Below are 19,912 nucleotides of genomic sequence, written 5' to 3'. Positions count from 1 at the left end.
AACCTCATCAAGATGTCTTAAAATTTTATACATTTCAAAGTAAAATGTAGATATCAGTATATTTTGCCCCAAATACTTTAACATATATATCATTCACTAGAGTTCAATATTTATTTATAGTTCTTTTGAGTGAATATTTACAAACAATAATGCACAAATCTTTTTTTTTTTTTTTTTTTTGAGACGGAGTCTCGCTCTGTCTCCCAGGTTAGAGTGCAGTGGCGCGATCTTGGCTCACTGCAACCTACGTCTCCCAGGTTCAAGCGATTCTCCTGCCTCAGCCTTCTAGTAGCTGGGACTACAGGCGCGTGCCACCATGCCCGGCTAATTTTTTGTATTTTTAGTAGAGACAGGGTTTCAGGATGGTCTCGATCTCCTGACCTCGTGATCCACCCACGTTGGCCTCCCAAAGTGCTGGGATTACAGGCGTGAGCCACCCTGCCTGGCTGAATGCACAAATCTTATGTGCACCAATTGATGACTTGACAAATGCATATACTTATCAACCCAAACCACTATCAATATACAGGACACGAACATCACCCCAAAAAGTTCCCTCATGTGATCCTACTCCTACCGCCACCATAGGTTAGTTTTGCCTGCACTAGAACTTCATATAAAGAGCATCATACCAATATGTAGTCTTTGTCAAAGACTTCTTTCCCTCTCACTTGAAATCATGATTTTGAAGTTAATCCCTATTGTGTGTATCTTTAGTTGTTTCCTTTTTCTTGCTGAGTAGTATTCCATTGCATGAATATGAACATTGTTTATGCACTCTCTGATGGACAGATAGATGTATATTTGAGTTGAATGGTCATTGCCTTCAGGATGCTTACTCTCTTAAAGTGATAGAGCAGCTAAGTTGACAGATTGTACTTTCCTTTTGTTTTTGGGGATAGTAAGATCAAGATAATTCGGGTCCATACCCTAACTTACATAGATGCCTTCCTTTTCTTAAAATTAAGAAAAACTTCTTAGAGTATGGTGAGGAGAGAAACGCAGAAAAGGAGGTCAGGAAAATTGTAAGGTTACCTTCACTGGAGTGGAGGGAGAGGGTAGGAGAGGAAGGGGAGGCAGATAGAAACTGCAGCCTCGGATAGGGAGTAGGAAGGTGGGGGTATCAGAGCTGTTGGAGACTTTGGACCTGAGGCCAGGAGGTGCCGGAAAGTGCAAGGTCTACAAGAAGGCGACAGAGCAGCAGTTGCATTGCAGATCTGATCCTGGACGGGAGGCTGCAGGCAGCCAGGCAGGTCTAGAGTCAGGAGAGAAGGTCCGCAGCCAGGCCTGGCGATTATGGGGATGGCGGTGGGGAAGAGGTGCCTTGTGAGCTGTGTAGATGGTGGTGGCAGGACAGAGGTGGTGAGGGCAGGGACATAGCTGCAATTCTCTGAAGGCCCCAGGGTTGGAATGAGAAGGGTGCCTTTGGCAGAAGGTTAATAACTTAACCTGTGTCCACAAGAGAATTAGATATTTAGAATTTTAGAGCCAGAAGAGATCTAGATCATACTGTAATTCAACCTTGAGCAGAGTGACAGGCTCAAGGTTCCCCAGTGATTTTTTGGCAGATCCAGGCCTAGATACCAAATCTCCTAAAACTTCTGGCCAGCGCCATTCCTTGTGCTGCTGCTGTGACCATCTGCTGTCCTGCCTGCCACAATGACAGTGAGGAACAAGCTTTTGCTGAGACTTTTTCAGGGACCTTTCCAGCCCAAAGATCCTAGAATTCTGGGAGCTCCTTTCCACTCATACTACTCAGCGATCTAGCCCCTAGCAAAGAGCCAGGATTGGGTAAGCATTATAGACCGAGAATTGGGTGTCTTGGTGGGACAGCATTATAGTCAGTTGGGTTCTCTGTGGTTGGACTGAGGCCAAGATACTCTTGTTGTCCCATCCAAGTCCCCAAGGTGGATTTTTTTCTTCATTTCTCCCACAAGTGCCCCTGGAGTTATCTTCTAAACCATCCCTTTAAGATGATGCAAGCAGTGGTAGGTGAGGTATAAGGTGGGCAGTAGCAGCTGAAGATCCCACATCTTGGTTTATGGTAGGTCTGTGCCACACTCCATCAACATTCAGGAGGAGAGAGGCTCCCCTTGTCACAGTAGAGCCCTGAAGAGAGAATGCTGGCTGTCAGGTACCCCTCCACCCCAAATCAGTTCAGACTACCTGGCCAAGGCCCCTGGCTGTGTGCCTTTTCGGCCCTCGATTTCCTGTTTTCTTTTTTTTTTTTTTTGAGGCGGAGTCTCGCTCTGTTCAGGCTGAAGTGCAGTGGCCGGATCTCAGCTCACTGCAAGCTCCGCCTCCCGGGTTTACGCCATTCTCCCGCCTCAGCCTCCCAAGTAGCTGGGAATACAGGCGCCCGCCACCTCGCCTGGCTAGTTTTTGTATTTTTTAGTAGAGACGGGGTTTCACCGTGTTCGCCAGGATGGTCTCGATCTCCTGACCTCGTGATCCGCCCGTCTCAGCCTCCCAAAGTGCTGGGATTACAGGCTTGAGCCACCGCGCCCGGCCGATTTCCTGTTTTCTAATTCCCAGGTACTGTGCATGTAGCATTTAGAACCAACAAGTTCAAGGCTGGGCGTGGTGGCTCATGCCTGTAATCCCAGCACTTTGTGGGGCTGAGGCAGGCAGATTACAAGGTCAGGAGATTGAGACCATCCTGGCTAACACGGTGAAAACCCGTCTCCACTAAAAATATAGAAAATTAGCCGGGCGTGGTGGCAGGCACCTGTAGTCCCAGCTACTCGGGAGGCTGAGACAGGAGAATGGCGTGAACCTGGTAGGCTGAGATTGCAGTGAGCTGAGATGGCGCCACCTCTGCCTCCTGGGTTCAAGTGATTCTCATGCCTCAGCCACCTGAATAGCTGGGATTACAGGCGTGCACCATCACGCCTGGCTCATTTTTGTGTTTTTAGTAGACAGGGGTTTTTACTATGTTGGCCAGGCTAGTCTCTAACTCTTAACCTCAGGTGATCCGCCCGCCTCGGCCTCCCGAAGTGTGGGATTATAGGCATGAGTGGTCTTGAACTTCTGACCTCAAGTGATCTGCCTGCCTCAGCCTCCTAAAGTATTAGGGATTACAGGCATGAGCCACTGCACCTGGCCTTGAATTATATTTCTTATGGACAGCACTGCTCTAGAAAGGAGATGAGTTGGTATGCCAGGAGCAGCACAAGTCAGGATGCTGGGCAGGGGGAAGCAATTAGCCATTGCACTAGGGCCTTTGGGAATTTCTGACCTTGATACCTTCCTGAGCATTGTACCAGGGTTGAAGGATGGTCCCTCTCAGTAGACTGGGGATCCTGGAGGGCCCTGCTTGGTTGTGGGGGTGGGGCACACAGAGAGGAAAGGCCTGTCCAGGGCCTGACAAGAGGCCATTACTAGAAGGGATGAGATTATAGATCCCATGTCTGAAACTCAGAGGGGTAGACTTTCAGAGAGAGAAAAAAATGTCATTTAATTTCCAATTAGGTGACATGGCCTATTTCTTCTTCTTGTTCCCTGCTGGTTAGAACAAGAAAGACTCTCTCAACTCTTCCCCACCAGGTTTTTATTGGTCCTGTCCCGTTAGATGTGCAGGGGGTTTGGTAGGTTGGTGGGTAGGTTGCACACACCCTGGGACTGGGATTTTCTTTCAGGCTACCACAGCTTTCTTCCTGGGGCTATATTTAGGTGTTGGTCTGGGGAAAAGGATGTGAATTTTTTAGGATCCTGTTTATCCAGTGGACCCTACCCCACCCCCACCTCGCAGCTGTCTATCCTCTGTTTGGTCTGGAACTTCCCTTCCTTCTCTTGCTGCTTTACTTTGGTCACCCAGGCCCTAGAAAGAACACAATATTTGCCACTGAATCCCAACATCACCATTTATTAACTGTGTGACAACTAACATATACTTAATTTTCTGTGTCCCATTTTCCTCCTTTGTACAGTGGAAATAATGATGTCTACCTTGCAGGAATGCTATGAGGTTCAGAGGAGATAGTGCATGTAAAGTACCTGGCATTAGGCCTAGGCAGTGGTGGTCATTAAATAAATGTTGATTCCTTTGAGGTCTTCTGTTAGGCAGTGGCTAAGGGTGCTACTCTAGGGATAACAGGCTCAGGAAAGAGCCCAAATAATGGGATGTCTGTTACTTAAATGAATATTGTCTGTGGGAGGTGATGTTGCATTGAGTCCCTTTTCTTTTTCCTTTGAGTTTGAATCTTGTTTTTTTTTTTTTGAGACAGGGTCTCACTGTGGTGCCCAGGCTGGAGTAGTGTGATCATAGTTCACTGCAACCTCGACCTCCTGGGCTCAAGCAATCCTCAGATTCCCAAGTAGCTAGGACTGTGGGCATGCACCACCACGCCTGGCTAATTTTAAAAATATTTTTGTAGAGATAGGCTCTCACTATGTTGTCCAGGCTGGTCTTAAACTCCTGGGCTCAATCGATCCTCTTGCTTCAGCCTCCCAAAGTGCTAGGATTACAGGCATGAGCCACCCTGCCCGGCATGTGTCTGAATCTTAAGTCAGGTCCCAGGTTGGCTTGAAGTATTCTCTTACCAGGAGGTCAGATCTCCCACATACTATCTCCAGGTACACCTAAGCCTTGGTCTATCAAGGATTCAAGGAAATGACAGGCTTTGGAATCTGGGCTTTTACCGCCTTATCTAAACCTCAAGTTTCCTTGTTTGTAAAACAGGGGTAATAATAGTCACTACCTATAGAAAGGTTGTAAGGATTAAATCAATGGAGACAATAGTGGGTAAAGCAGAGTGCCTGGCACATAGCTAGCACCCACTGAGGAGTAGCTGTATCATTTGGTTATGTCTGGACTAGAGACACATGAGGCTCTGTTGGAATAACCTTTCTCTCTCTGTGTTTCTGTTTGCAGCAGCAAAGTGGGACACCAAGGCCCTGTGCTAAGCACTCATAATCCTCTGGGGGTGCTACCCCATACAAACAGCACCCCCACCATGTTTAACCTAATGAAGAAAGACAAGGACAAAGATGGCGGGCGGAAGGAGAAGAAGGAGAAAAAGGAGAAAAAGGAGCGGATGTCAGCGGCAGAGCTTCGGAGCCTGGAGGAGATGAGCCTGCGACGCGGCTTCTTCAACCTGAACCGCTCCTCCAAGCGTGAATCCAAGACGCGCCTGGAAATCTCCAACCCTATCCCCATCAAGGTGGCCAGCGGCTCTGACCTGCACCTAACTGACATTGACTCCGACAGTAACCGGGGCAGCATCATCCTGGACTCGGGCCATCTAAGCACAGCCAGCTCCAGCGATGACCTCAAGGGTGAGGAGGGCAGCTTCCGTGGCTCGGTGCTGCAGCGGGCAGCCAAGTTCGGCTCACTGGCCAAGCAGAACTCACAGATGATTGTCAAGCGCTTTTCCTTCTCCCAGCGTAGCCGGGATGAGAGCGCCTCAGAAACCTCGACGCCCTCAGAGCACTCTGCCGCCCCCTCACCACAGGTGGAGGTGAGGACTCTAGAGGGACAGCTGGTGCAGCATCCTGGCCCGGGCATCCCTCGACCAGGGCACCGATCCCGAGCCCCTGAGCTAGTGACTAAAAAGTTCCCAGTCGACCTGCGCCTGCCCTCCGTGGTGCCCCTGCCCCCACCTGCCCTCCGGGAGCTGGAGCTGCAACGACGGCCCACTGGAGACTTTGGCTTCTCCCTGCGGCGCACAACCATGCTGGATCGCGGCCCTGAGGGCCAGGCCTATCGGCGGGTGGTCCACTTTGCTGAGCCTGGTGCAGGCACCAAGGACCTGGCCTTGGGGCTGGTGCCAGGAGATCGACTGGTGGAGATTAATGGGCACAATGTGGAGAGCAAGTCCAGGGATGAAATTGTGGAGATGATCCGGCAGTCAGGGGACAGCGTACGGCTCAAGGTGCAGCCCATTCCAGAGCTCAGCGAACTCAGCAGGAGCTGGCTGCGGAGCGGCGAGGGACCTCGCAGGGAGCCATCCGATGTGAGTGCTTCCCTGGGCACCTGGGCTGAGCAGGGATGGGGAATGTGGGCACTTCCTGCTGTTGTGCTTGACTGGGTAATCAGGGTCCCCACGAGCTGCGATCAAAGCCGAGCAGTGTGTAAGTGGGGAAGCCGTGCTGCTCTCTGAGCCTGTGGGAAAGCATGAGCTCAGGAGAAGGTGCCCCATGCTCATTATCCTCTGGGGGTGCCACCTCTACAAACATCACCCCCACCATGTTTAACCTAATGAAGAAAGACAAGGACATTAAAGGAGTCACACCTTTGTCTCTCAACCATGTCTGGGAGCTGAGGACAAGTCCCCAGAGATTCACTCCGATAGAGTTCTGAACAGTTTGGCCCGGCCTCATGGTTTTATGGTTCCCTCCAGTGTTCTGTGTCTGTTGGATTGACTTAACTGAATTCAGCATAATGCCTTTCTCAAGGGTGATGGGCTAGACCAAACTCTGCCTGAACCTTAGTTTCAGCTCTGGAGCCCTCGAGAGAGGTCTGCTGTTGGTTAGTAATTACTGTGAAAGTATTCAGCTTCTCCATTACAAGGATGGGTTAGGGGTTTGGGCACCATATTTCCTGAGCCCTAAATTGGGGTGTATAGGCTAACCTGTGTCACTTCCAGATATAAGAGACAATCTGGATGGTAAAACACAATATTTCCGTGTTATTTAGATCTTGGGGATAAAAAAGACAAATGATTTCAAATTAGGGCTGTCATGGAACATCTGAGATGTACAGCTGGTATGATTATATCTTTGGGAAAGATGACCTCAGGCCAGAGCCTCCTCTTGCTCCTGAGTGAGCAAAGGAATACCAGGTGAGGCTGCAGAGAGAGCAGGGGCAGATCATGGAGGACCTTATAAGTCACAGTTGGAATTCAGATTTCATCCCGGTGAAATGGGATCATTGATGGGTTCGAAGCAGGGGAGTAACTGGATCTGATTTATAAAGGTCACTTGGGCTCCAAGAGTCTTTATTACCTCTCCTGGAAGGAGAAAAAGCGTGGACCTGGAAAAGCAAGAGGAATAAAACCCACACAGATAGTATGTCCTGACTGTCCCTGAGATCCCAGCTGCCCATGCAAAAAGAGCAGCAGGAAGCACAGGAGCAGAGAGGTTTAGATAAGATGGAGGAACAGATCTCCATGGAGCATCAAGCTCACTAATCCCAGGGGTCTTTTGATAGGGTGGCTACCTAGCAGTTTGAATGTCCTACCTGGAGATAGTATACGAAGGACAAGTTGACCTCTGGCCATCTTCCCCTCCCAGCTGTGGGTTTTAGGATCGTCCAGATCGTCCAGATCATGGCCCCTGCTGCCTGACCAGGACCTTTTGGTACTAAGTGACCAGCCAGATGTGTCAAAGTCAGAACTGGGAGGAAGTGCTAATGGGAGGAAACAGGCAGAGTCCCAGTCCCAGCTTTCTCCCAGGGAGGGGAAGCAGCTGCTAAGGATGGCTGCTCAATGCAGCAGCACCTTGGGCCTGAAGAGGGGCTGGCAGTGGCAGGATCAGATTGTCAGGAAGCACTGTAGTTGGGTTCCAGGCCTTCCTTTAACCCGGAGCTAGCTGGCTTTAGGCAGCTTTGCTAGTCAGGGAAGGGTAGTGAATGGGAGGAGGCCTGTGTGGAAGACCTGGATTCTTCATTCCAGAAGCACACATTGAGCACCTACTATGTTTTAACCACCAGGTTAGGTGGAACTCAGAGAACCACGAGGTAGAGGGGGTAGAACAAGGGAGGGGTCTTTATGTCAGAAGCAAAGACTGGGCTGGGCACAGTGGCTCACGCCTGTAATCCCAGCACTTTGGGAGGCCGAGGCAGGTGGATCACCTGAGGTCGGGAGTTTGAGAGCAGCCTGACCAACCTGAAGAAACTTAGTCTCTACCAAAAATACAAAAATTAGCTGGGCGTGGTGGCGCATGCCTGTAATCCCAGCTACTCAGGAGGCTGAGGAAGGAGAATCACTTGAACCTGGGAGGCGGAGGTTTTGGTAAGCCGAGATCAAGCCATTGAACTCCAGCCTGGGCAGTAAGAGCAAAACTCCATCTCCAAAAAAAAAAGAAGCAAAGACTGTAACATGTTGCCATGCCTGTCTGCGTTCTTCCAGGCTAACACTGCTTTTAACAGATGGAATTTTCTTCTTAAAGAATGAATCCCCCAGGGGATTGTTGCCAGCTCCCTGCTGAACCACAGCAAGGCCTCTATGGGGCCCTGGGCCTGGCATCCCAGATGCTACTTGGTTTTCTCTTTATAGCACAGGGATCATCCTGGCATCTCACATTTCCTAGCTTTCCCTTCCCAACTAGCTGCTGCTATCCCATCCTTGGGGAAGTAGATGGTTTAGCTTTGGAGGCCCTGGTGGATTCCAGGTTACAGCTGGTATCCCTGAAATGCTGGCTCACTCTAGCTGCTATGGGGTAAGCCCAGCTGGTGCCCAGAGGACTTCTTCCCCAAGCCTCAGCCTGTGTCATCTGCCAGAGGACACAGTAGCAAACCCCATCCCCATGCATCTCCTAGAGCCATGTGGCAGGATAAGGAGATGCATAGGGCTGAAAGAAGCCCGTATCTTTTCTCATCCAGGTAGGTGGTGGGGACTCATGCCACAAGCAGAGAGGAGCAGGTTGAGCCCAGCATTTCCAGCTTCCTGGGACAGGCCTGGGAGTGGTGTGGGGTACTGTAGCCTCTTCTGTACCCTCAGCCTCTATCTCCTCCTCTTCCTTTTACTCCTCCTGCTCCCTGTCTTGGCAGCAGTTCTAATCCCAGCTATGCGCCAAGAGAAGTCTTCCTGCCTCCTCCAGACTCCTGGGAGGAATACCCTGATGACTGTAGCCCCACAGGGATAGCTCTTGCTGGCCACCCTGCCATCAGGCCATCCATCAACTGTGTCTACACATTGCCTGTCCCCAGGGAGCTCTGAGGGAGCTGACTAGCCATCTGTTCTCTTCCTGCACACAGATGTGACCAGGCCCCCGGCTCCTCTCCATGGCCTGTTTAGAAGGCCTCAGGGAGACACAGCCCCTTGGGTTTCCCTCTCACATGGTGTGTGTCCAGAATGCTGGGTTCACACCTTCATGTGTCCTGGTAGCTGCTAGATGAGGTTCCGCTGGGAGCAGGGGTGAGCCATAGTGGTAGGGTGGACTTGGGGCCTGGTAGAAATCAACCAGCATGCCTGGGAGAACAGCGTTTTCTACTGCTATCTACCTTCCACCTGCCCGTCCATTAGGGAAGCATTTGTTGAGCACTTACTGCATACTAGGTCCTGGGCTCCAGCCGTGAGCAGCACATAATCCCAGCCCCAAGGAGCTCATAGTTAGCAGGAAAGATGGTCCAGCAGCAGACCATGACAGTATTCTCTGAGAAACTCAACCACAGGGGCCAGTCCTGGTGCTAGGAGTGCAGCAGAGGGGCTTCAAGTCCAGTCTTGTGGATGGGTCCACGCAAGCTGACATCTGGGTAGTAGATGAGTGAAGGGGAGGCAAGAGGAAGGGAAACGCTGTCACAAACACATGCCAAGGCCTAAAGTTATGGAGAGAGAATCACACATTTCAGGAATAAGGCTGGGAGACGGTGTGTGGGAAGGGAGTGTTGAGAGAAGCACTAGGAGGCATCCACGGGAGCCAGGTCACGGAGGCCCCTGTGAACCGTGCTGGGGAATGTGAACTTTAACCAAAGGGCACTGAAGCAGTTTAATCAGGGAGCAATAGGAACAGGTTTTAGGATATTGCTCTGGCTGCTTATGGAGCATGCTCTAGGGTGTAGCAAAGTTGGCTGTGGGGAGAGTGGTGAGGGAGTGATTGTGATCCTAGGAGAATGGATGGAGACCTGGACTCAGGTAGAGGCAGTGGGATGGAGAGCCATCTCAGACTTGAGCAACTGTCAGACTCTGGGGTCTTGGTGACCCACTGGTAGGGGACTGAGGGAGAGGAGGGGTCACGTGACCACCAGAGTACTGGGAAGATGCTACATTCTTTCCCCTTTGATTCCTTAGGGAAGGTTCTTGGGGGGCATCTGTATTTGGATCAGTTACTCTTAAGTTTGCTGAAGGCCAAGTGTTTCCTGAGTCTGGTGAGGTTAGGGGAGATGTTGGTAAAGTTCAGGGTCTTAAAACCCCAGTTGGATCAAAATTCCCTTCTCTGCTTCCATAAGTCTGGATGGGAAAGTCAAGTCCCACTGAGAAGGAGCAGAGGCCAGGCTGGAGACTAGGGCCTGGGAGAGGAGAAGGCCAGTCTGTCTGTATCCTCAGCGGGTCCATCCTAGGGGAGGACAAGTGGAGTCCCTTAGGACTAGGCATGTCCTCCTGCATCTGGAAGTATGGGACCTTTCTGCTGAGCTCAGAAAAGCCCACCCAGCTAAACCCTGGCCAATGTGGTTGTCCTGCCATGAAGAGCCAAAGGTGCTGGCGGGAAAGCAAGGCCTCCTGAGCTTTTTTTTTTTTTTTTCTTTTGAGACAGGGTCTTGCTCTGTCACCCAGGTTGGAGTGCAATGGGGCAGTCTTGGCTTATGGGCTCAAGCGATCCTCCCGCCTCAGCCTCCTGAGAAGCTGGGACTACAGGCACACACCACCATACCCGGCTAATTTTTTTTTTTTTTTTGATAAGGGAGTTTCACTCTTGTTGCCCAGGCTGGAATGCAATGGCGCTATCTCGGCTCACTATAACCTCCACCTCCCTGGTTCAAGCGATTCTCCTGCCTCAGACTCCTGAGTAGCTGGGATTACAGGTGCCTGCCACCACGCCTAGCTAATTTTTATATTTTTAGTACAGATGGAGTTTCACCATATTGGTCAGGCTAGTCTCGAACTCCTGACTTCAGGTGATCCACCTGCCTTGGCCTCCCAAAGTGCTGGGATTACAGGCATGAGGCACCACGCCCAGCCTAATTTTTGTATATTTTATTAGAGACAGGGTTTCGCCGTGTTGCCCAGGCTGGTCTCAAACTCCTGAGCTCAAGCTATCTACCTGCCTTGGGCCTCCCAAGTGCTGGGATTACAGGCTTGAGCCACTGCACCTGGCCCTCCCTGAGCTTTTGAGAATGTGGTGGGAAGGGAGAGGGGGTCTTTAAAGGAAGGCCTACCACTCCCTCCCAGCCAAGTCTAGTTGCTGTGATAGGGGTACTTCTCCTGGTGAACTGAGAGGCTGCTAGTTGGAGGTTTTAGTGTGTGGGGTGGAGTTTCTAGTCAAAGGCTTTCAGGCTGTTGAGTTCCTCATGAGGTTGCCATGTTCATGTAAACCACCTCCACGCTCAGGTGGGTCTGGGAAAGGGCATTTTACAGTGGAAAGAGCATGGGCTTTGGAGCCAGAAAGACCTGGGTTCAGGTTTTACCAAAGTTATCACACCTTTCAGAGCCTCAGTGTTCACTTTTCCCTCAGTAAATATTTAATGAAGTTGACCTAAGGACCAGCCACTATGCTGGCACTGGGGGATTAAATAAATAAAATATAATCTTTCCTTGAAGAAGCATAGACCTAAATAAAGAAATGCAAAGCTGCTATCACAGAAGCCTGTGCAGGCATACAGTGGGCCAGGAGGAAGTTCTGCCTAGGGGGAAGGGGTGGCAATCAGGAGAGGCCTCCTGGTGGAGGTGACCCGTGATCTCTATGAAATGGGCCTATTCTATCCTCCCAGAGGTTGAGAAGTTTAAGTTGGAGAAAGATGCATACCCAATGAATTCACTCCAATTACCTCTGAGAAGCAGAATAGAATTGCAGGCTGAAAGGAGACTTGCTTTTTATTCTGTGTATTTTGTGAGTCTTTATATAAGGTAAGCATGTTTATGTTAGGCAAGTTCACGTATGTGAGATGTTGGCAGGTGGTAAACGCTTAGAAACATTAGTACCCTTCCCTTCCCTGTGCCCGGTCTCTAAAGCCATCCAGGGAGGGTAATTTTGCAACTTCCTTAATTAATCCATCCTAGTGTTCACCCATCCTTGCTCCTGAGGTTTTCTGATGCTTTCGTCTGGACTTTTCCTGTAGCCCTAGCCTTACAGACAGACAGCTGAAGTGAGAGATGGGCTTCTGGGTGCTTCCTATCCTTTTCTAGCTTATTAGAGGCCAGCTTCTGGGGCCTGCAGGCTTGGCCATTGGTGGCCCTGCAGGAGACGGGCAAGTCAGGGTTGCCTGCATCTGGGAGAAGGACAGGGGAGCCCTTTTGCTGTAGAGGAAACCTTAGACCCCTCACACAGTTGTAGAAACTGTGTGAGCCTCATCAACCTTGTCCCTAGGGTACTTGGCTGCTGCCAGGAGTGGGGCCTGCAGGATTCCAAAGGAAGACTCAAAATGGTCATTCCTCCAGGTATGTCAGGCCGGGTTTGGAGCACTGGGCTTTCCTAGGGCCTTCTGGTGGTGGTGGAGCAGCTGTGTGCCGCCTGGCTCGGTGTTCTAGAATGCTTCTGTTCCTGATTTTACTGCAAGTGATCCTTGGAGTGTTTTTGCTTTGTTTTGTTTTGCTTTGCTTTGGGTTTTTGGTTTCTGTTTTTAAAAAAAAAAAAAAAAAACAGGAAATTTTTACTTCAATTTGTGCCAAAGCTTCAGGCACCCCTGGCATCTGAGTCTCACCATGTGAGAACCCTGGCTTGGGGGCTCAGTGAGGATCCCTATCTAAGTCCTTTAGGTAATGAAGGGCCGGGGACAGGTGTCAAGGGCACGGGGAGTGGTGGGTGAAAGGTCTTCGGGATTGTCTATCCTGGATTAGTGGGGTGCATGGGACTGTCAGGGTGGGGCAGTGGACTTGATCATTTCCAGGGCTCCCTTCTCTGTCCTTGGAGGCACCATTCTGCCTTCTTCCTCATGAGATGCTGGATGAATTGCAGCCCTAGAGCCCTGGCCACCCAGCCCGTGGTGGTGGGCACAGTACCCAGGCTGCATTGACCTGAGTATGGGTACACGACATGGTCATGGGTGCTTCTGTGGGCACAGCTTGGAGCCTTGGTGCAGGAGCAGGATCTTAAAGGTAGCCTGCCCTTGCCCCTTCCTGTCCTGGTCCCTTCCTGCCTGCCCTGACACCCCAAGTCACCATGCCCTCTGCTCCCTTCTAATCTCTCTTATTTACATTGGAATGGTTCTGGAAAATACCAGATATGCAAACACCCTGACTAGGGGTGGGTGGGGAGTAGGGTGAAGGGGAGTGTGTGGCGGGTGGGAACACAAGTATTTTAAAAATGCTGCAAATCTCTACAGTGTTTCCCAGAAACCACAGGCACGCGCTGCCTGCCAGCAGGGCTCCCACCACCCCACTGCACTAAGCTGCTGTATTCTCCTCACTGCAGTCTTGCGGAGACGGTGGGGACTGGTGACCCAGCTGAGGTGAGGGCTCCCCTGCTGCCTGGTCAGGCGGCCTGGCGCCTCCCTTGTCAGTTCTGGGCAGCGGGTACGGTTGTGCCCTGGGCATCTGGCAGCACTGAGGCCGCCCACAATGCCAGACAGCCACTGCGAAAGAGCGGAGTTTTCAGGGCCCCCACCTCTGCTGTGCAGTTTGATGGGGGGCAGCCAGCTGAAGAATCCTGCATGGTGTTTGGCAGCAGCTTCTGTTCTATTAAATACAGGGGACAGTGTTAGCAAAGCTTATTTTTTCAGTTGTGGACTCTAGTTTGGTTGGGAAAGTATTTTCTTAGACCTAGGTCACCCCTCGGACTCCCTTAATCTCCCGCCATATGTTCTCCAGAATCAGGGCATAACGTTCTACCCTGGTGCGACTCAGCCTGGTTGCTTTGCACAAACTCTGGGCCAGGGCAGGATGTCAGGTGTTTGCCGGTGTTCGCCGGGAGTTATCTGTAGCGCTCAGTATGGTGCATAGTGCAGACACATGCCCTAGGTGGTGTTTAATTGATCTGGGTAAGACTCAGCTGAGGCAGGGCACAGTGGCTCACGTCTATAATCCCAGCACTTTGGGAGGCCGAGGTGGGCAGATCGCTTGAGCCTAGGAGTTTGAGACCAGCCTGGGCAACATGGCAAAACACCATCTCTGCAAAAAATACAAAAATTAGCCGGAGGTGGTAACATACCTGTAGTCCCAGCTACTTGGATGACTGAGGTGGGAGGATCCCTTGAACCTGGGAGGTTGAGGCTACAGTGAGCTGTGATTATGCCACTGATTATGTCACTCAACTCCAGCCTGGGAGACAGAGCAAGACCCTGTCTCAAAAGAAGAAGAAGAAGAAGAAAAAAAGACTGAGCTGAACAGAAATGCCTTGGGGGAAGGGCATGAAAAGTTCTGACAAGGTGAGGATCATGTCTAACATTCACTGTAGGTTAGGCACTGTTCTCAGTGTTTTACATACATTCATTTATTTAATTTTTCTCAACAACCCTTTGAAGGAGGGATCATAACAATCTGTTTTAAAGTGAGGAAACTGCATTACTGAGAGGTTAAAGTTAAGCAAATTGCATAAGGTTGCACAGGTATTAAGTGACTCACCAGGACTTGAACTCAGGTCATCAGCTCTTGACTAATCTGTATAGAGGAGAGGAAGGCAGTATCCGGATATCCGTATAAATCCACTGCCCAGCTCAGACCTTCTGACTCCTGCTGCCCTGTCACTAAAAGCCTCTTCACCTCCTTGTCATCCTTCCAGAAGGGAAGTCAGGCCCTCAAGACGGGCCTCTCTTGAGCTGTGGTGGTGTGCTGCAGAAGGGTGTGACCGTTGCTCTCAGTGTCTCCTGAGGGTTAGCCAGAGGAAGTGAGCCCAAGTGGCAGCAGGCAGGATTCAATCTTGTGGGAGCTGGGAGAGGGAAGGGTGGCAGAGGGACACCTTAAGAAGAGAAGTGGCACTTGCCTTGGCAGCATTTGATGTGGTCCCCAGGAGTGGAGGGCCATATGCTAGATCTGGGAGTCTGGGACGTTGCCCCTCTCACCTTTTTGGCCCATACTGGCATGCTGGTGCTGATCTCCATAGCACTTGGGGTGACCGGATCCCTGCAGTGTCACCTCTGACCAAGAGCAGGCTCGCCGTGTTGCTCGAGGCCATGCTGTTGTTTCCCCTGTGTGTTGTGGAAAAACAGTGGCAGAGCACAGCCTGGCGGAGGGCCTGGCAGGGGTGGGGACAATGCAGGCTTCTCACTGGCATTTACCCTTGAGCTCTGCTGTTCATTTTGTCTGTAGCCCCTTTCCGTGCCCACGCTCGTACACTTCTACACATTGGCTTCAGTTTGAATGTCACTTGCCCCTGATCCTCCCAGACCATGTCAAGTCCCCACCCTGGCAGCACCCCAGCCTTCTCATAGCATTCACAAGATGGTAATTACTGAGTTATCTTATTCCTTCTCCAGTGCTGGAGCACTGCACAAGGGCGGAGGATATTTGTTGAAGGAAAGAAGATGGTTCTGTAATCAGGAACTAATTCTCTCTGTTCGGTCTTCCAGACCAGAACCAAAACTTTAGCTCAGTTTTGGTTCCTGGGCCCCTCCTGCTCCAACTGGCCTTGGTGACTGGTCTCTAGGACATTAGCGTGTCCCGTCTCTACCCACGGACTGTTTCTTGCATGCCTGGGGCCTGGCATCTCTCACAGGACTGGAGGAGAGGCAGCTCTGTGGGCATCCAGGAGCAGGAGCCTGGGAAGGAGGGTCCTGGGGACAGGCTGCCTCCTGCCCCCACACAGGAGCCCGCATGAAGGTGCCAGGCTTGGGTGAGAAGAAGATTCAGGGTTACATGGGGGCTCTGCAGTGTCTGGCCCAGACCTTGGAGGAATGTGCCTGTCTCACTGGCTGCAGGTCTCTGAGGGGCTGGAATGTGGCCCGGTGGGGCTTCCTCTTCCCTTCTGCTGCTCTCCCTGAACTGCCTTCATGCTGGAATGTCAGCAGGCTGGGAATTTTCACAGCAAGGATCTTGCCCAATCACAGCAATGGATTCCAGCTGGAGCCTGGGGACAGCTCCCACATGTCCCTACCAGGGAGGGGAGAGTAGGTGCTAAGGCAGCCCCAGTTGCTCTGCTCCTGGGGCCCAGGCTCGGCTCCCATCCACTCTGGGAGACAGTTTTGGTTCCTGGAACCTTCCCGCTCTGACTGGCCTAGGTGACTTGTCTGTAGGACCTTAGCATGTCCCTACTAGGCCAGGTCAGGGGGAACCTGGGCTTCTGGAGCTGTAGGGCTCAGGAGAGGAAGTAGGAGGCCTTGGAGCCCAGAGACTCCACCTCTGTGAGGAGAGAACAAGGCTGGCCATGTCCCACAAGGCCTTGCTACCTCTGGTGTGAACATGAGTCAGGGAGGGGAGCCGCCTCGGATTCCATCCTCAGGTGGGGCCAGGCCTCTGGACGCGGGTTCTCTGGCCTCAGCTGGAGGTGGCCCTGCCAAATTTGTCACCTGTATCTGTCTGCTCCCCTGTGGGTCCCGCAACACTTTCAGGGCCTGGTCCCCTCTCTTAGTGACCTTTCCGGCTCCTGTGCCCTTTGCCCTCTGATCTCATTTCTGCTGGCTCCTCCCTTCCACTCCCATTTCTGCAAGGAGCTGACTCACTTCCTCCCTCCCTCCCCAGCTCCTCTCACTGCCAGGCCCTGGGGCAAGCAGGGTCCATACAGCGTGGCAGGTTCCTCCCAGGGAGCTCTTCTCTGGCAGCAGGACTGAGGCTACCCCGGCCCTGGGGCAGAAGAGGGCTGCATGTGTGGTGGGGAGAAGGCAGGGCTCTGTGCTGTAGGAAAGGCAAGATGTGGATGTCCCCAGAGCCTTGGTGCAATCAGGGTGGGATGTCAGGACACCTTGATGAACACTGCTCTGTGTCAGCCCCTGAGCCTGGTTCTGTGGAGAAGAAAGGCTGAAGATGGCACCCCTGTGATGACAGAGCCTGTGCTTCTGCAAGGACAGAAGACATCTGCAGGAAGATTGATCTCAGCCCTGGGTGGCATGGGCTAGAGGCCAAGCAGTGACAGCACCATCAGGCAGCATGAGACTGTCATGACTCTCCGTGACACCCAGTTTCATGCCTGGCCCCAACACATCAAGGGGAAAGTATCTGGAGATTCCAGTAGAACCTTCCAGGGACATGGCGAGGGAAAGGGTCTAATACCATCTGCTTGTGTGGTTAGTTCTTCCTGCTGGGGGCCCTGCCTTCTGCCCCTGCCCCTCCCTCATGTGCGGACTGCTTTGGTTGTGGAGCTGACTGTAGAAGCACTGGGCTCAAAGCAGTAAAAGAGTTCCTCCCTGGCTGGGCTGGCATCTTCTGCCTTGCCCTCCCCAGAGCTGTCCAGGCTGTGGGAGCTAGTGTGCCTGGCACTTCAGGCACGGGGGGAACCCAGCATGTGCTGAGCCTGGCACAGCCCTGCCTCCTCTCAGCAGGCACCTAGGTTCCCTAAAGGACATGGGCACAGGGTGGGTCGAGTCCCCACTCACTTGGCCATGCCTCAAGATCAACAGAGGCAAGAGGGAAACTGGGCCCCCTGCCTGAGAAGCCTGGGGAGACTGCTGTGGCCTGTCTTCCTGGAATCGGTGGCCAGCAAACATCCCTATTCCCCTTAGCACTTGGCTTTGCCTGGCAGAGCCCCGATTGCCCCGGCAGCCTGAGATTCTGGCCTCAGGATTTCTGAACAATAAAAGGGGTTTCTTGCTTAGATGAGGTGAGGGGTAGGCAGGAATGAAGCCTTCTCCTAGGGGTACCAGCCTGACTACCTCACCCCAAATGCCCTTGCCCTCCCTCGAGGGAGGCGAGTCACCCTGTGCGGTCATACCAAGGCCTGTCTACACGCCTCTCCTGGTGCTGTCTAATCACTCCTGCCTCCACCCATCGTCACCTAACCTCAACCTGGGAAGAGAACCACAGAACTGGGCTCTGTGGCAGGACACCCAGCTTAGGAATGGCCCAGGCGCCACATACACATGCGCACATACTCTCTCTCTCTCACACACACACACTCTCTCTGCAGAATGTAGAATGGGTTGTCCTTTTCTCCCAGACCCCTCCAGTTTCTGCCATTTGCTTCCAGTCCTTACCTTCTCTGTCCAGGGGAAAGCAGCTGGCTTCACACCAGAGGACTTTGTCACGGGGGTAGGGGAAACAGTTTTCCTGCTTTAATCAGGGCTTTGGGTTCCTACCCAGCCCGCTTGTCTTCCTTTGATGACTGATTTTGAGGTCTCTCTTCTGTGCCTCTGAAAGAGGGACCCATCCTATAAAGGGTCCTCTACCCTTTGTCCCACCCATTTTCTTCAAAATCCCAAAACTGCAGCTCTTGTTGTTGCTATAGAAACAGATGTTTGTCAAATATGAAGTTGGTTGGAAGGGCTAGTTTTGGCTGCAGAACTGCTTTCAGCTCATCTGGGGAGAAGAGAGGAGGAGAGAGAGGGCCCCAGGCAAGGGCCCACAGGTCAGGAGTTGTGTGTGGTTGCGAAGGTGTTGTTAACACAGTGCTAAGTATTGGCTACAGCTTGGCCTCTAGAGCCAGACTGCCTGGGTCTGAATCCTGGCCATGCTGCCTACTGGCTGAGTGATCTTGGGCAAATTATTTAATTCCTCTGTGCCTCATTTTCCTCATTTATAAAATGAGAATAGTCATAGTAGTTTTAGTCCAGTGTGGTGGTTCATGCCTGTAACCCCAACACTTTGGGAGGCAGGAGGATCGCTTGAGCCCAGGAATTCAAGACTAGCGTGGGCAACATAGTGAGACAAGCCCAGGCAACATGGTGAGACCCCATGTCTATTAAAAATACAAAAATTAGCTGGGCATAGTGGTGTGTGCCTGTAGTCCCAGTTACTCAGGTGGCTGAGGTGAGAGGATCGCTCGAGCCCAGGAGTTTGCTGCAGTGAGCCATGATTGCACCACTGCACTCCATCCTGGGTGTCAGAGCAAGACCCTATCTCAAACAAACAAGCAAACACAAAATAATAGTACTTTCCTTGTAAGGTTGTCTTGAGGATTAAATGAATCAATACATATAAACCACTTAGAGCAGTGCCTCAAAATAGTGCCTAGAGTCAGTGAGCACTGGCCAGGCACGGTGGTTCATACCTGTAATCCCAGTGCTTTGGGAGGCTGAAGTGGGAGGATCTCTTGAGGCTAGGAGTTCAAGACCAGCCTGGGAAAGATAGTGAGACTTTGTACAAAGAGTGAAAATACTAGCCGAGTGTGGTGGTGCATGCCTGTCCTAGCTACCTGGGAGGCTGAAACAGGAGGATAGCTTGAGCCCAGGAATTTAAGGCTGCAGTGAGCCATGATCACACCACCGTACTCCAACCTGAGTGACAGAATGAGATCCTGTTTAAAAAAAAAAAAAAGTGAACATTATCATCATCATAATTAATCTGTCTCTGGTACATCAGGAAGCACGGGTGCCTGGTAGCTTGGTACCCACAGGAATGTCACAGGTGCTGTTCCTGTTAATGGCTCAGCTCTGCTCTATTCTTTATTCATGTCCCCACGCTGATGCTTTTGCCCAAAGTGCCTTTCAGGTAGAGATGGGGAACAGGCCCAAGCTTACTCAGGGCTTCACAGTAATCTTAGCGAGTGATTGCTTTGGCCTGCATTTCCAATCTGCTCTGAAGTTTGATTCCAGTTTTTACAATTGGGCTGCTTTCTCTGTGACTCCCTCCAATCAGATTCTTAGCTGATGGCAAGACCTCTGGAATACCAGGTGTCTTTCTACCTATTTGTTTTCCATTTGAACAAACTTCCCCTACTTTTTGGTCCTTCTACAACTTATTATGTTTATTCACACCTGTCTTGCTCCTGACAGCCCATTTAGATTAGGACTAAGCAGGAATTGACGCATAGAACAGAAAGACAGTCCTGACCTGCCAGTTCTAGGGTCTGTTCTCTGTTCCTTCCACCACACATATGAGCGTGCCCAGACTCTCCCACTTGTAATTTTTACTGCAGCAAAACCTCTCCAATGAAGTCCCTGTGATGGAACGCAACAGTGGTCAGACCCGCCACTCTGTTCCTTTGCTCGTCTGTGGATGCGGGGCTAGGGGGCTTCTCTGAGCCTCCTCTCCGATGTATCAGGTATGTCCAGAGTCCATTCTCCACCGTGTCC

General features: G+C 51.5%; 1 protein-coding gene across 9 annotated transcripts in view; it reads left to right on the top strand.

Annotated features, from left to right (window-relative positions):
- Positions 1–19,912, top strand: part of MYO18A (myosin XVIIIA) — a 106,239-nt gene that overhangs the window by 8,437 nt on the left and 77,890 nt on the right. For 2 of the 9 annotated variants that reach the window (XM_030924238.1, XM_030924236.1), the window contains exon 1: positions 4,876–5,954. In XM_030924238.1, the coding sequence (XP_030780098.1) occupies positions 4,956–5,954 (999 nt within the window). In that variant the 5' untranslated portion in view covers positions 4,876–4,955. Of the gene's footprint in view, positions 1–4,873; positions 5,955–19,912 lie in introns of those variants that run through there. The other 7 variants (XM_030924246.1, XM_030924245.1, XM_030924240.1 and 4 more) reach the window with 6 other exon arrangements.

This window comes from Rhinopithecus roxellana, chromosome 19 (genome assembly GCF_007565055.1).
Source record: "Rhinopithecus roxellana isolate Shanxi Qingling chromosome 19, ASM756505v1, whole genome shotgun sequence".
NCBI classification, from domain to species: Eukaryota; Metazoa; Chordata; class Mammalia; order Primates; family Cercopithecidae; genus Rhinopithecus; species Rhinopithecus roxellana.
This window is presented reverse-complemented; position numbering and strand designations above follow the sequence as displayed.